Raw genomic sequence first — 17,556 nt, forward strand, 5'->3', positions numbered from 1 at the left:
TCAGTGGAAATTCAGAAATTATTAAGAGAACAATGACACAGATGAAGCTACTTTGTCACACTTCTGCTCTCTGAACCCAGAGTCCCTTCGATCTCTCACTGATGGTAGCTTTGTGTTCGACCCTGTACAGGGCTCCGCTGCACTTCAGTTAAGATCAAGCGATACAAATTCTGCAACCATGAATACATACATATGTAGTTCTGCACAGTAAATAAACCATCAAAGCATACGTGATACCAAGGCCAAACAACAGACAAAAAGCTGGACAAAAAGAGCTTTTAATATGAATTAAGAAAAAGTATACAGAAAGTGCAAAAAGCAGAACAAAAAGTACAGGTCCTTAGTTCCCCTGTTGCAGGGTGTACCCACTAATTTCAGGCATGAAGGGCAGAGAAGGGAGTTGAAGTAAGGGGAAGGAATACGCCCGAGTCGCCATTCACTCCAAGACATTGTTGAAAGGCCATCGGACTGCTAATTTACCAAACCCTGTATACAAAAGGAGGTACTTGCTGGACAGGAATGTATGATTGCATCAGACACTGAGATGATTTTCTTTCAGAACGTGAATTTGCATTTTCTAATTGAATTGTCATGCGGCCCAACATTGAAGATTAAAAACAGTACCGTGAACACAAGGAGATCTTCATCTGACATCAATTCCATTCTGAATTGCTTTGCCATTGCCAAACAAAATCCAGAGTTGCCCAAAAACGTCTGATGTTATCAAACTGGCCATTTGCCTCACACGGACCTTAAATGTAATACATGATATGTGGGTGGTCCCACCTGCATGACCCACTTGTTCCAATTTAGGCCAGGATTCATGGTAAGTGCTGGCACAAGGGACAAGAACGTGAGTACCCATACACCTTTAAATAAGAAATTGCAGCTGCATGGACCGGGCGATCCAGCAAACAGTGTACTTTATTTGACCTAATCTAGGCAAATATTGTAACCGATTGAGGTTTAAAGCAAGAGTATGAATAGGACTGTGTGTGGATATCGACAGAGTTTCCACACCAGAATTCTAAACCCCAACCAGAGGACATATAAAGGGGAAGAGGAAACAGTTACCCTACAGAGCCGAGCATCTTCCACACTTGATGTATACTCAATGAAAAACGGAATGAGTGGTAAATACACAACGCTCAGTGACCGGTTACTAGGATTACCCTGTTGTAAAGTGGAAGAAACTCTGGTCAGTGTCTTAAAAATAAGGTAACAAAGGAAAACGCCATGTTTAACCGGTGACTGGTCTCCCAAATTCCTGATCTTAGAAGTCACAACTGCGCAACAAACTGCACAAGTAACACCGAGATGCGCCCATGAAATCCTAATAAACCCCCAAGGTGAAGGAGGTGGGGGGTGGACTAGAGTGATGCAAGCGCTCCACTGAAGAGACAAATTCTTGAATTTGTGTAGAAGGCACATCACCAGAGCAGGTGACCGAGGCAAAGAACACTTTAATTTATCAGCCACATGATCACTGCATTACCAGCTGGAGGGCTCCTTCAAACACTTTTGCCGGTAGTCCCGCCCCACTTCCATCAATCTCCCTCCATGAAAGACCCCATTTGGAAGCATGTATGCCTAACACAAGGCAGTTTCTGAACGCACTCATGATACAGATCAGTGCGACAGGAAGAGAGCCGTTGTACCAAAAGGGAACATATTGGGGGAATCAATATGAAGCAACTATAGCAAAGAATTTAGAAAATACAAAAACGCAGTCATAATAAGCACAATACTTCTTCGGTCCACAATAACAACTGAAACAAACCATGAGGATTGACGGGCAACAAAGAACGCGGTCTGCGTTCCCTTTGACAATCAACAAGGCTTGGCAACGTCTCCTCATGTCTTTCCTCAGCAGATCAGGCCTTCGGTTTCCCTATCCTCCCCCCACAGCCCTTCCCAGACAATGTGGAGCAGTTGTACAGGAGCTCATGAGGCAGCAGACGTCAGTCGAACATTCAGGTTTTTCAAAACTGTCAGAGAGAAAAAAAAGAGGAAATTAGTCATAACCCGAGGTATGGGCGTACGATGCACAAGAGGATCAAAGGCAGACAGTTCTTAGGAGCTAAAAATGCATTACAGGATTATTTTAAGTCTAAGGCACTTGTAAGGTTCAAGGATACCTGTAACACAACTGGGGTATTGGGGCAATGAAGTAATACGGTGTGTGTGCTTGTGTACAGGATTTGGGAGTGTCTGTTTGAGAGCGCGTGTAAATATCAACGTATCTGCGAGACACCTAAACAGCACTTTCAGTGGCGAATGAACAAGCCTTTACAGCACTCACGAGAAAAATTTCCAAAGAAAAACATATCTGAATACTTGGCAAGCAGGGCAAACGGTAACTAGTCCCAGGGAAGGACTTCAAGAGGATGCATGCGGCAAACCAAATAAAGCAGCATTTCATTCAAAGCAAACCTATGGGTTAAACCAGGACAATGCCCAATATCCCGGGGTTGATGGTTAATCCAGGCAGAGCTTACAATTTACTTCCACAGCAGTTTAGTAAATAATTGCGAACCCATCATGAAGCATCAACTTAAAAAGTAAGGAAAACGAAAACAGATCTTGTAAGGGAAAGTTGAATGGGCTCAACATAGTTCCTGTCAGCAATGCTTCCCTGTAATACTGAATACCCACCAGAACTCTAGTAGAAAGTTTCCAACCTTTTACCTAAAGCTGCCAAGAGCAGTTTTGCTTTCAAATTCTTTATCCAAGCAGCAGAATAAAGGAGGCAGTTTCCGAGAGACTGCCGGCACACATCACTGATCCCAATACTCGACTTGTTAAAAGAAGAAAGTCCAGATACACCTTTTTGCCCAATCGATCATGAGAGCCCTTGGCCCCACTTTGTACCTTGGAAGTTTGGAAAACTAGGCTAAGGTGCTAAGGGCCAGATGCATCAAAAGGTTTTGCCCATTCTGTGTCCATGGGAAAATGTGTTCGTGCATATAGCCCTAAACAACTTTGGTCTGCAGAAAAGGGGGAGAGAAATAAAGATATGTCTTATAAAAATAAATCATCTACTTCTCCCTGTCCTCCTCAACACTCCTATGGAGCTCCTATGGACTTGACGATTACCACCATTAACATTTAAGAAACGTACCAAGCCCAGAGAGTTTATTCCAGGAAGGCCAGGCCCCTTTAAGTGTACTGCAAGTTCTCCTATCCATTGCACACTCGGTCCATTGCTGACGGATGATGTAGATGGATACAAGCTCAGACTATGACACAGAGAACAGATGGGACCCAACTCCTAAACCAAAAAAGGTCTGCTCTATAGAAAAAAGAACAACATACCAAAGGGAGTTCCACAGGACAAAACTTGCTAAGGAGGCCAGGGATGTATTACTGAAGTGCCTCGGTGGTGGAATGGGTGTTTGCAACTGCTTTGTGAGCCCACGGGCACTTTGGTATTACAGAAGGGGCTAGTGACGATTGTGCGGCTTATTCTGTAATACAGATAGCACTGGTACATATGTTGTGCAAGCACGATCTCAAGATGGGGTCCCTCATCGGAATAGGGGTGTGGCCCATGCAAATGAGGAAATCTCTTTACCTCTGCACCTGCACTGTATTATGGACATGAGCACAGAGGTAAAGAAGCGGTCAGGTGTCACACTTTTAGTCCGCCTCCTGATGGCAACCTTCTAGAGTCAAGATCGTCCAATGAATCCCCCCAGACATCCCCTTGCAGCCGATTGCAGTCACTCACTGCACCCGCCTGCAATGGGACCGCTCTTAAAAGTGCAGGCAGGTGCCGCCGGCACACAGTAAAATGGAGCATCTTTGAAGCAGCCGCTCCGTATTTCATTTGAATGAGCGGGCCAAAGGTCTGCACGGGTTTACCGCAGCCCTGAGGACAGCGTATTCATTCTAATAGGGTGCAATTTCCCTGTTACGCGCATGGCGCTCCTGTTTGAAGGTGTGCCGCAGCGCAAACAGGGAAAGTGCACACTACACATAATAGGGCCCCGGAAAGGAAATATGTTAGACGAGGATGGGGTGTTCCACTCTAGGTCTTGAAAGCATCAACTCTCTTCTGGTGGTCGACTATTTGCAAAACAAACTTCATAAACCTCTGGACAAAGGTAAATAAGCACCTCATCTCTGACTGCCTGCGGCCCGACAAGGAGCAGGAATGTGGCGGTTACTCCGGAACTAGACCTCTGCATCAGAAACCTCTGCATCAGGACGTTTTATGTTCCTGACCCAAAGGAGGCCAGGAGTAGGTTCACGAGAGTGTACAGCCTAAAGTTGTTGGATCCGTGCAGTCTCGTCACTAAGATAATGGACATGGCAGGAGACACAAATGTTAATGCATGCAGGCACAGCCAGAGGGCCGCATGCCTTTAAGGGAACACAAGTTGTGCCATATTAGCCAAGAGATGAAGGTTTAACCCTAAAGATGATCTTAAGTTAGGGAAATTGGCAACATCAGGGGTTAAGACTGGTCAAACGAGCTCATTCCATAACTCATTCAAAAAATTTGGCAACATTTGTGAGTGCCGACACAATAAAAATATCCACAAAAAGTATTCCTCTCCCGAGTTTGCACCCAAGGCAGGAGCTGCTATTCTCTCATCTCCGGTTTGAAGTGGTCCCCATGTCTGCCAAAGGTAAGACCAGTTCCCAGTTTTTAATGTGATGGAAGTGTGACCAAGTTAGTACACACTTATAGGGAAGTTTTTGGGGTACACATGGGTAAATAAAACAGTCCATTGCTTCAGACTGGGGTTTTACAGGTCTTTGGTTCAGCTGTATCCTCCCCTACATTTGCTTTGGGACAAGTCTCCCTCTAGGCAGGGAGGTGCAGGTCCCATCTACTAGACTTAGGCCTTTTTTTGCCAGCAATATTGGACTTCTCCACAATAATAGGAAAGGGGCCTGGTTGGTCAACTGCAGGAAGATCAACTTGTGGTGCATGCACAATCTGGATCACTTTTAGCCTGGTGAACATGAATTTCATGTCCCAAGAAAAACATGTCATTTGCATCAATCTGCCATCAAATCTCCTTAAATTCCAAGGTTTGCTTAATTTACAGAAAAAGACAGGAACCTTTCAGGCATGAAATTCACAGAGTGATGGCCAGTGGAAAGGCAATGTTTATGCTGCTCCCATTTCCAAGGATCATCATCTTGGCTCTGTTCTTTTAATGAAACACAACAACTAGTTCAGGCGTGTACGGATATTTCAGGGGCTCCACGTGCCATTTTCAAATCACTGTTGGGTTTGGGTATTGGGGGCACATTTCTAAGTTCACCTGCTGGTGCTTAGTACGCATGACAAGGCGGAACTTTGCGGTACGCTGCCCAGCTCCATGTCTCCGGAGAACTCCCGGGACCTTATTCATATATGTTGGATATGGCAGATGAGGGAAGTCCAGATACCCTATCAGCTCCTAACACTCTTTATCCACCGTGTCAAAGGAGGGAAGAGGTGGTGGAGCTTTAAGCCCATTTTCATCCAGTCAGAGAAATTACTATGTAAGAGTTCAGGTTCACCACTGGCACCGATCAACAGCAGTAGCTGTCCTGGATTATAGGATGAGCTAAAATGGATTTGTTAAGGATTGAGAAATTTAGCCCAGTTTGATCTTTGCTTGGCAGTGCATGAAGACACTGCGAAGGTTGATATTCGGTTAAGTTAGCAAATAATTAGTTCCTATCAAGCTAAATAAATTAGATTTTGCGCTGGAACACCATGCCAATTTCATTAAGTGAAACAAACAAAAGGGGATTGAGGACAATAACAGAGGTTATAGAAATTAATTATCCTATCAATGGTGGGACTTGTTGCATTACTGAGAGAAGGATGGATTTTAGCTGTGAAGAGCACAACTATTTAAAGTAAAGAACCTTTGATAAAAACAAATATAGCTACAGTGTCCAAGAGGAATTTGGAGACTGGCGGCATTGAGAACAAATAATAAGGGCACGCTTACATTCTTAAGAAACTCCTCAGCCACGATTCGAGCCCTTGCGTTGACGGAGAGCTTCATCTCGCTGATCTCCTTATCGATCTCCTCCATGAAATGGATGACAAAGTCTACCAGCTTGTGTTTGTACATCTGCTCAGTGTGGAAGTTTGTGATCAGAAAGCTGATATCGTAACCCTACAAGTGGGGAAATAAGAAACCAAAACGTTAAAATTCTGTCATGTTTCTAAAAGTTTCATCAATCAGTAGGTACATTCGCTGCCGACTTCAACTCACCTCGACAGGCTTTCGACGAAGGATGAAGAAGTTTTCTGCTCTCATCATCATGAAGCGCATGAATTTGTGGCACAGAATTTTCTCAATTTCATCAGCCTAAGAAGCAGAATGTGAGAATGTCTTTAAATAAAAGCACGAGGACAGGTCAGCAATGGCACCTTTGCGTAAGCAACGTACCATGGCTATCATCATGGATTCTTTCTTGTTTCTTTTATACAAAGGAAAAGTCCCTTCTTTCACTTTACACATTATCTCACCTGCATTCATCCCACACAGCACTAACTGCCAACTGCACTGATCGCTGTAGTGCAGCGGTCTAAATACTGGGGGCCCCTTAAGCCCCGAAAAGACCAATGAGATGCCCCAGTGGGTTAGTGGGGAAGCTGTGGCAAGGAGAAGGACTGAATCTTCCCCTGTCACTTCCCAAGTGTGTCTGAAAAATAACAGCATTTTTCTTGATCAATTATCAAGATGAGCTACTAAAGGTAAAATTGACAATCCTTGCAATGATTAAAAAATGCTTTATTGGGTAAACCTTTACAGAGGAGGTATGCCCTTGGCCAGCCTAAGTCCCTTAGCCGTTTAGTCTAGTGATGGGCGTGGCCTTCTGCTTTCTCAGAAGAGGAAATGAGGTCAAGCATTGGGAGTCCCCCAGTAGTGGAAGTACTAGTAAAGCACTTGGGCACTGATCTTCCTTCGTGAGCTTTTGGATGCATCCTACCCTGCAGATCCACAGTCTTTCATTGTCCACACCTACAAAGGGCTGGATGATGAAAGGGCCCCTGCCAGACTGTCGGAAAAAGGCCTGGCAACTACTGGAGTGTGTGCCCCTTTGTGTTTGCTGACCGTGCTTGGCAGCCATGCTTTTGCCGCAAACGGGCACGGTTTTGTTGCAAATTAATTTGTAAAACACCCGGAGTGCAGGCTGAACTGCCATAGGTTCAAGAACGCGGACGTGCTGGTATTTTCTTTACAAAGACCATTGGCTCGGATAGTTAGCTGATCCAGGTGAGCTTCCTACTCAGTGGAGGGGTCTGTGTGGATGGTAACTTGCGGCTGGGAGCAAGGAATGACCTGCGCAGTCACAAGTTCCTCTTCTTCCTCTAATGAAGTTTGCGCTGATCCCTCGACTCCGCCAACACTTGATCTCCCAGTTGATCAGTCTCTTGTGGCTGTCTTACCAGGCACTGTGCAGGTGAGTGGCTGGTAGTACTATTGCAATGCAAGACTCCACCATTCCCAACAGTTTCATTCTCACTGTCACACGATGTGACATCTGGCAAAGGGGAAGCAGCGGTTGACATGCCAGGACTCTCTTGTTGCTGGTTTACGCTTTTTCTGTCACTTTACTGACTACGGCTCCCAAGAACAGTTGTGTTTGCTGGGAGCAAAGGTGAGATTTTATGGCATTAAAGTTGGACCCTAGTAAGAATGACTGAAAGTGTACCTGGGTTTGACAATGGGTGAGATGGATGCGAGACTGATTCAGCGAGAGTACAAGTGAGTGCCGGCGAGTGTGAAAGTATGAGCGAGTCCGAGTGAATGGGAGTGAGTGAGAACTAGTGAGTCAAAGTTAGAGAGAATAAGTGAGACTGTGAATAAGTGAAAGCAAGTGAGAAGGTATGAGTTGGTCAGTGACAGTGAATGAGTAAAAAGACTGCATGACTGAAGATAAATGGGGGACTGCAAGTGAGTGGGATGGAGAGGGACAGAATGGGAGTATGAGACTGTGGTGTTATTCTTGAGACTCTGATGGTGCCCCTGGCAACCCTGGCATACAGGAGCCTCCCCCCCAATGGCAAGATGCTGCTACTGATATCCTGGATGTTTTAGTATGCCATGGACGTCCAACGGGCCGGTTTCTCTGTTTTGCCGGGCGCTGAGAGATACCCTTGGGGGTGATTCACTGCACCATACAAATGTTAAATAAATAAATAAATACTTAGCATTAAGAAGATAAACAATGGCAGAGGGGAGAATGTCAACCATGAGAAGACGCGACACGTGAAATACTAGAGGTCATTAATGGTGCAGAGTCAACCACGGTATTTGGACGGCACTAATGGCAACATTCTGGCACTGACATATTGTACGTAAATCCTGGCCTAAAGACCAACTAAGGCATGTACCCATGACAAAATGCTGGACCTGAACCTACAGAGGTAATCTTGACACAGGAGCACCCACAGTTCATTTTGAAACAAATCACATTTGATTTGATTGGCGTGGCTCACCACAAAAGGCTTGAATTTTTTCATATATGTCCTTTCAGCACCAAAGGCTTTTTAGCGAATTCATTTGAAAATTGTGTTTTCAAATGCACTATTTCACCCTACTGTTTTCATTTTATTTTTTTCTTGGAGCAGGGTTGTTTTCACTCGAAGAGGCCAGTTTCACTCGTTTTGCTTGCTCACTACAATTCAGGATAAGTATTGCGCCTCACCACTTTCAACGATCATCAGCCACCACTGCAAGAACAGAAGGTCTTGATAGGCATTGTTTACTCTGACCGCTTTCACTGGGACCACATTTTAGGATTTTCATTAAATAAATGAATTCAGCATTGCACGGTTCAGTCGTCTAAATAAATAAAAAGTGAACTCAAAAACACATTTATAAACTAGGCGTTGCCATTCATTATTGTGACTATATGAAAAATGAAGTTTTTGCAACAAAACCTTCACCACTGTGCTTGGCACAACGGACTTCACCTTGTAAATGGTCATGAAAAGAATGGATTAAAAATTAGGAATAATTTAAATCGATAACTCACATTCGAAATATAACCTGCGTCAACTAATGCATGTAAAGATAACTACTATTACTTTTTAAAATCTCTTTCCTCTCCCCATGACCCATCAATATCTTTCTATTTCCGGGGTACAATAGGAGAACTGTTAAGTCATACCACTGTCGCATTAGGTCTTCCTCCGAAGAACATGCAATTTTATGTAATACACAGAGTATGTTTCCTGGACTATGTCAACACCCTGACATATATGGTATCTAAAATAGACATTTAAGTTTATTACGATATTTATCATGCAGATATTAAGGAACTTCAGCGATGTTTAATCACGAGATGAAACCAGCATCTAGGTCATATGACATCACTTCCTGGGGGAGAGTAATAATAATAACTTTATTGCATGATTAGTTAAAACCTTCGCAAACAAGTAAAACAAATTCACAAGAAGTAGCTTCACCATTAATGAATGCTAAAAGATTACAAATGTGTTGTAATTCTATAAAATTGCGGAGGAATACAAACTAATAGATGAGATAGTTCATCATAAGGCTTGTTCTCGTGGATAGTTGCACCCCGTGAAGAAATGTTTATGTAGAATATAAAGGTCGAACTCTGAGCCGGCCCATGCTGGGGGAGAGTATTAAGTGTCAAAGACCATATAATGTAGCTTCTTGTAGTGCCATTTATGTCAAAAGGAGTGTGATGTCATCCCTCCAAACCTTGGAATTTTGATGAACGCTTGTCCATGCCCAAGCCACCTCGAAACCGAAGCCTCTACTTGGAAAAAAACCTTGTAACTTCCACGCCCAACACTACGTGACCAAGCGTATCCAGAGCATGGAATCGAACAGCTACAAATGTTGCAAATCTTTCATTTCACACAGTGCATTCGTTTTATGGAAAAAAAAATAAGTTTTTGATTTTTTCCCCTCTAACTATGCATCATGCCTGGCCCAATGTCAATTCAAAAGGTAGTCCTGCTGCAGCGTTGTTCACTGCATAAACAAATTGTAATAAAATAAAAACCATGACTGAATTATCCCTTTTTGTCTGAGTTTAATGGAGTAAATACTTCCACGCACTAATACGAGGCTTCGCTTCCTCGCAGCTAACATAACTGTGCAATGTTTTTTGGTAACAAATACAAATAAAAAAGACTTCAAAAATCTATATTAAAAAAGTGAAATAGAAAGAAAACGTAAGTTGACCATGCAGGTCTAGAGGGTGTTCCAAAATGTAGTAGTAAGTCGAAGTCTGCACCACTGCATTTTTGGACCCCACTTTTAATTGTTTTGAGTTGCTTTGTGCATGTCAATTTGCCCTCTGCCTTTGTTCTCATTTCTTAAATATTATTTTGATCTCATTATTATATAATTAGTGGGAGGTACCATGGTGCATCCATTCATCTTCCTTCCACTGTGCTCCTCTTTTACCAGAGTCTCCTTTTCTCCATTATTTAGTGTATGTTTTGCCCAGGACATCCTCCCATAATGACCCCCGGTCAAACTCTTGCGTCTTCCCTTTTTCCTTTCCAACCTCCATTACACCTCTGTTTCCAAATCTTTAAGTTTCTTTTTGTTCTTTTTCATGCCTAGAGCCCCCACATCTCCTGAAGACCCCACATCGCCCTTGCTTTCTGTCGTGGTGGAAAGATGCCGCGGCATGCCGAAGAGATGGATTCCCAAATAAGCTTTATTGAAGATACAACCTGGCGCCAGTCCTTATCAAGGTGTCAAAGGGGCAAACGACCCCGATAGAATTCCCTCCGCCTTTCAATCTAAGCCAGAACCTTATAAATAGAACATATTCAAATGTAGGAATAGAACCCAAGCCAATGCAACTACAGCATAACACTTCCCCTCTCCTTTCTTCTTCCTTGTTACTCATAGTCACCTTTTCAATAATATGTTAATTGTGTGTTTGAATGGTATCTCCCCATCAAGACCTGGGGATTCTGTAACCTGCACATTATGTACATTTTCACTGACAGTAATAAGTTTGTCACATGATTAACAAGCATGGAGCTTCCCCGACATGTACAGAAAGAAAACATACATTTACTGGGCTGATTTTCTAAGAGTTTTATCTCCATGCTCCAACTGACCATGGCCTAGCCAGAGTCCTGGTCGGTTGAAATTACAATTGTCTTTGATCCTTGTGCGGCTTCGTACAAACTCGATTTGGACTTTAGGCGTCCCGACGGTTTTATTTCTAACATCTCCACTCACCCACCCGCCTCAATCTCCATTCATTCAGGAGGGAGCCCGCGCAGTGACATCCATAACAGATACTCACCTGCTTCACTGCTATGCTGACTCGTACAGAGTTGATGGACCCCTCGATTAGCACTTTCTCCTTCTCATTTCGACTGATTATCACCGGCTGCAGGAGCAGTTCTTTGCTACTTCTGGAATGGTAAATAAAGAAATAACAGCGTATTAATAAGGTAAACCCTGAGCATCATAAGTATTATTTAAGTAAACACTACAGCAATGTTACCCCTCGAAGGTTCAAGCCCACTCGTGTGTCTGCCTTCTCATTTCACCGCCCTCCTTTAAAGGTGTAAGCAGACATACAGTGAGAGCTCCAAAGTCTTTGTAGCAGGAGAAAAGGGGATTTTAATTTTTAAATTAAGTGAATTTATATAGCGACTAGCCAAGGCGAACAATGAAGAGTTTTACATGAAACTGGGAATTAAATGTGTATTTTCTTTTTATCTACTTTTACTTTAATAAGGGTGTTGGTCCTGTCCCAGTAAACTTCTTTTAACAGCCAAATAAAAATATCTTCCAGTCTATTATGTTAAAGCTAATTGACTTTATTCAAAGTCGTGCTCTCCAACAAAGTTTTCAAGCAGACATGCACAGTTAAGACTGGCAGATTTTTCCACTTATGATTAAGGGGATTGCGGACGGACACTTTCCTGACTGGTCAACTGGCCATAATCCCCATCGGAGAAACAAGAGATACGGATGTTCTAGTGTACAGGAAACATCTTCTGACTACAGATCACAACAGTGGTCTACATTTCATGGTGCAATTCATGCTTCTTGGTTCTGTCTTGAAGATCTGCCTTCATGTCTATTTGCAACTTTTCCAACATGTCTTCGTCCTCTCTGTCAGAGTTTATGCATGAAGTAGCGGAAGAATAAAACATTTCTTGTCTGTGTAATGAGCCATTATCACCGACATCCCTCCTGTACAGCTAGGCCTATCTGAAATAGAGAGCACAGACCTCTGCAAACATGCTTGTGATTCCATCCCAAGCTTCTTCCATCTCTCAGCTGTAAACATGCCACTGCACCTGCAGGTCAAACCTGTAGGAACAGCTTCTTGAAGATTACGGCTGGCCTCACCCGCGTTAGCAGGTCGCGAGGTAAGACGTGTAGTGACATGCGCAGCCTTTCTAAGTAGACTGTTGTTGCTCATATGCAAAGTGAGTGATAACAAATTCAAATCCATTAGTGGCCCAAGAACTGCACCGCGAACTGCAATACATGGTTAATGCGCTGTACCTGCATCCAAGCACGCGTCACACTGGGCGTATGCCTAGCACACGATAACATTCACTACCTTAGTTAATGTTTAACAGCAACCAGCTAACATGGATCTATAGCTTGGCCCACCAGGCGTTCATTCTTATCAAAGTGGGCAGGTCGGCTAGTCGCACCAAGACAAATCTGAATTTACAGCAAGGCGTAGCTCACTCGGAGCTCTCGAGCTTTAAACTAGTAATACACATGACACGTCACTCAAAGTATTCTGAATAAAGGCAAACTGTTGATAATATCAATGCCGACTCATAATTCATATTATGCTTAATTTAAGTAAGTCGCAGGTAATAAAAGCTTTCTAACAGAGGAAAGCCTCACATCTAGCCATGGTATGGGGACCCGAAGCGAACCGTAGGTTGTCAAACAGACTTTGAAACCTGAAATAAACTAAGTGTCCCAATTTAGAGTGGGGCTGTGGAATGACCCTGATTCTGCTTAAATGGTCAGAACAATCACATCCAAGGGTTTAGCTGGCTTTAGCTTACATTCGTCGGTCACACAGACATTAACACAAATATACATCATGAGAACATAACAGAGCCCAGTCCCGCTGGGGCTGCGCACTCAGCTACATTAGACACGCAAGGCCAGGTCATTATTAAATGCAGCGACTGACAGAGCGTCCATGGTTCACGTTGGAGGAACAGAGGAGGACAGATGGACAGGTTTGGCTGTAGAATTTCAGCCTCGGACACCCCCTTTCTTTTACAACAAACCACCAACCTTAAATTGCTAAGTATAAATGACGTGAACAGAAATAAAGTGGGGCATATTATTTGAGTATTAAAATAATCCAAGTTACCTGGAGGAGTGATCTTTGCTATACAAATGTATCACTGCATGTTCCATAGTTATGAATATTAACACAAGGAACAAGCTGTACCAGAGGAACAGAGGCAAACACTGGTAATTTGAAGGTTGTCATGGCTTCAGAAAACTAGGTGGAGATACTTTATATATCTTAAAACTCACACACTTGAAATATTCACCTAGTAACAGATTTATAATAAGTTACATTTAGGAGGAGGTAGGACAAAGAGCTTAAGCCAGGCACAGGGCGCTGCTTTGCCAAACAATTAATAGGTCTACAGTCAATATCCAGGGACTATGGTTCGCAGCGGGCACAGGTAACAGACTACACTGTATTGGCAAACAAAACAACTACCCACAACAGAGTCTAAGAGCAACACAACAACTTGCTTCTGTAATATAAATCTTAATTTATTTTATTTAATCACAAAGGATTTTATGTAAATAAGCATTTCAAAAATATGATTTAATCATACATATTTAGTACAACAAACCAGCTGCCATATCTCCCCAAACAGCAAATCAAAAATGCATAAAATACTCACACTACATACATATCACTCATACCTTAAAACCACGACAAAGCAATAATTAAAACCCATATAATTAGCAAAGTACAGCACTATATGAGGACCTGTGCATAGCTCCTTTGAGTATTCCACTCTATACAATTGTATAGCACAAAATCTGAAAATGCATATATATGTTAAAACCCAGTACACAAATGTTCATAGAAATCAGGACATATGTTCCAGTATATGTAATCTACCTAAACATAATTCCTAAATTTTGGATATCAAACAAACAAAACCACTGCATTCAAGAGCAAAAATACATTTGCTTGGTGTCTGTGCAGCTGTTGCGCAGATGTCAACGCAAGTTTCGGTCAATAGTGGGCAGCCGACCAAACACCTTCTCAGGGCCCAAGATGATCAATAAAACCCAAAAGGGAGGGAGAGGGAGGTTGGTATGGCAGCCCAACACTGCCCCACTCCACATTATAATTCTTAACCTCGAGGACATTTTTGTTTGCATTAATACACCGGACTGACAAACATGCATATTTGTCTGGCACCGTTATGAGGACTTCCCCAACTGTCACTTGCATTTGGAACCTCACAGATCGGACGTATTACAATTTTAGAGGATCTCCCTTCTAAGACCTCATTTGAAAACATCACAGCACTCTTCTGGTGGTCACTGGGAAAGAGCTGGGGTGAGCTCTTCGAGTATCCAGTTCCTGGAAGCAGAAAAGCTCTTAAAGCTGAAATGTATTGAGCCTATATATGTCTGGCCCTCACTAACTTACAGGGATAGAGTAATAATAAGAAAAAAACAAAGATTTCCGGTCTGACTCAATGTACTTGCTAAAAGTTAAACATCAGAGTGGAGTAGTGTGGCTCACTGGTTAGAGGTGGCAGACCCGGAAGCAGAGAACGGCCTGGGACCAGGGTTCAATTCCCGACGCGGCAGGGTCGTGGACCAGGGTCAGCGGACTTGATAATTCTCGCCTCGGTGCCTACTCCAACCAGGGATCACACTCGGCAACTCTGGGCATTAGCTTGCCTCATCTCTACAACGGCCCCCCACATTCGCCGGGGATGCCTGGTTTCACCTTGGAGATACCCAGTAGGGACCATCTCACAGGGATAGCCAGGACGGGTTCCCCAGCGGTCTACAGCGCCACGACGCCTCAGGGCAGCAGTGCGCTTTACAAGACACAAACATTACATAAAATAAAGAAGAGGGGACAGATCAGTGGCAAACAATTGTTACTCCTGAAATTCAGTGTCACAGAACCATGCCAACATGAGAACATGGGTCAGAAACCTAAAGAGGCTCATATAAACGTTCAGGGACCAGACCGCTAAGCTAAAAGACTGAAGACAACACAGAAGAACAAGCTATTTTCCTTTAGGCACAGGACATAACTCTAGAAAAAGGGGAGGACATTTTAAACACAATTACTCTGTGAATCAAATGTACTTAAGGGAACTCGTACATGGAGTTCCCTAGTAAGAGACAAAGAATAGTGTACGCAAAGGACTATTGCCTTCGCACCATTCAAGTCTCGAAGACTTTTAGCGATTTACACCATGTGTTTTAATCGTTCGAAAAGTCTTCTTGTCTCTTGGGCAATGATAAGTAGATGGGCCTATCTCTGATCTATGATGTCAGATGCAACCCGAAATGCCAGGTGAAAGTCGTCATCTTCATATTCTTTTTTCTGCTGTGGTGACACGACTTATCTATGGGGCTCAGTAAATCTTAAGTAAGCATGGGTTTTTATACTGTATGAATACTCACAGGTCTTCTAGAGGAGGCTAGATGGTCGCATGTTAATCCAGAAAAGTCTTCAAGCTGCAAAACTATTTCTACAGGTAAGTAACCATTTCGTTTTGTAGCCCGCAGCACAAGAGCATTAGTCGAAATACACTTTCAGACCGTCATGAAAGCGGTCACATCCAAATCGTGGTAGTGGGACCGCCAAATCCTTGTCGGGCAGTCCCGTTCCCATGATGATGCCGGTGGGTTGCTCGTCCGACTAGCATCATAATGAGGCCCTTAGTGTTTCTTGAACTGAAACGGACCAACCAAATCAGCTAAACTTGAATCTCACTTCTGGTCTGGTAAGAGTAACTAAAAGAAGAGATGATGGCTTCCCGCACCCCTGCTCCCCCCCCCCCCCCCCCACCACCAGAAAGCTGTGAAAAGAGGATTCACATGAATGGTCATTTTGACCCCTGTGCTGTGCATTCTGTAGGGTCTGGGCTGTTAAAGACTTGCAAGGGGTATGGCTACTTATTTTCAAACCTGGCAGCTATTTAACTTAAGTTAAAAGCCCTGACTTTAGGTAGCACAGTGTTTGGTACCCAAAACTGGGCTGTACAAATCATTACTTTAGAAAATGGATGCATCAGACTCTGCTTAACAGTACAAGGACTCTCACCCGCAGTAAAGGCTGGTCTTACTCAAGTCTTACCTGACTTCCACTTCGGGTTTGTTGTGCCGTTCCACGACCTGCGATGAGAAGTTCTCCAGGCATAGTGCCGCCTGTAGAGTGGCACGAACTGCATTAAGATACGGGCGTAGTGTAGCAGTCTATGAAATAAAAAAAGAAAAAGGAATTACTGAAGATGCCATTTTGTAGTTAAACGTTATATTTCTTCTAAAAGGGTACATTCTAATCGAAAAAAGCAGTATAAAATGGTTACACGTTCGCAAAGTTTAATAATTAGCGGCTACTAATAATGGTCCCCAATTAATAAGCAAAAGCCTCAACGCAAAATTGGTGTTTGTTGGCTTTCTAAATAAAATGTAAACGAAAAATATGCAATAAAACCAAAATGTATCTAAATTATTGTGCAGTTTTAAATACCATTTTTGGGGGCATCGGTTAGTAAACGTTTTTGATGTCACTTTTTTTAAATATTGAAAGATTAAAAATGAAGAATCAGTGTTAATGTTAAATGTTAATGTTAAAAATGCTTATAGAGCGCATGGCTACCCCAGTGACGGGGCGTCCCAGCGCTTGGAGACAGCTTGAGAGAAAGGCGGACTAATCCAAGGGGGAAACATGTAACGCCACTTAGGAACCCAAGATAGAAGGGAACAACCAGGTTTTGATGAGTTTTCTAAATGACAGGTAATTATTTGTAGCACGCACCTCCGAGGGAATCGAATTCCACAGTTTCGGAGCCAAATACCTGAAGGAGCAGCCACCAGCTCTGCTCCTTTGGATTTTGATGGTGCAGGTAAGATTGCGGTCCGCCGAGCGGAGGGCACGTGAAGGGACATAGAAAGAACACAAACCTCGCAAGACTCGGGGGCCAGAGCAGTGAAGGATTTTATGAATTAGGCAAAGGGACTTAAATTGAATACGTTGTATTACCGGAAGCCAGTGTAATCGCCGCAGAATATGGGACGTGTGGCAGTATTTTGGTAGGGCGAACAAAACGCGAGCAGCTGCATTTTGGGCCCTCTGGAGTCGGTTGATGGCTGTCCGATTAGAGCCCAGCATTAAGACATTGCAGTAGTCTATATGCGATAGAACAAGGGCTTGGACAATTGTCTGGCAGACAGGTGGTTCAAAAAAGCCCAAAATTGGTTTGAGCGACCGTAGGCGACCATAACACACGCCAGCCACTCTTTTTGCATGGGATTGTAGGGAGAGGGAGTCGTCCATAATCACACCCAAGTTTTTTACTTCCTT

The 17,556-nt window shown here is 43.3% G+C and overlaps 1 protein-coding gene across 1 annotated transcript in view; it reads right to left on the reverse strand.

Moving 5' to 3' along the window:
• Positions 1 to 262: 262 nt before the first annotated feature.
• ARPC4 (actin related protein 2/3 complex subunit 4) overlaps positions 263 to 17,556 on the reverse strand; it is a 43,882-nt gene continuing 26,588 nt past the window's right edge. Inside the window, exons 2-6 of the mRNA XM_078661847.1 lie at positions 16,327 to 16,445; positions 11,275 to 11,386; positions 6,231 to 6,326; positions 5,961 to 6,131; positions 263 to 1,988 (exon numbers count right to left, since the gene is read on the reverse strand). Of these exons, the coding sequence (XP_078517973.1) occupies positions 1,983 to 1,988; positions 5,961 to 6,131; positions 6,231 to 6,326; positions 11,275 to 11,386; positions 16,327 to 16,445 (504 nt within the window). The 3' untranslated portion in view covers positions 263 to 1,982. The remainder of the gene's footprint in view (positions 1,989 to 5,960; positions 6,132 to 6,230; positions 6,327 to 11,274; positions 11,387 to 16,326; positions 16,446 to 17,556) is intronic.

The sequence above is a fragment of the Lissotriton helveticus genome, chromosome 9 (genome assembly GCF_964261635.1).
Source record: "Lissotriton helveticus chromosome 9, aLisHel1.1, whole genome shotgun sequence".
Taxonomy (NCBI): Eukaryota; Metazoa; Chordata; class Amphibia; order Caudata; family Salamandridae; genus Lissotriton; species Lissotriton helveticus.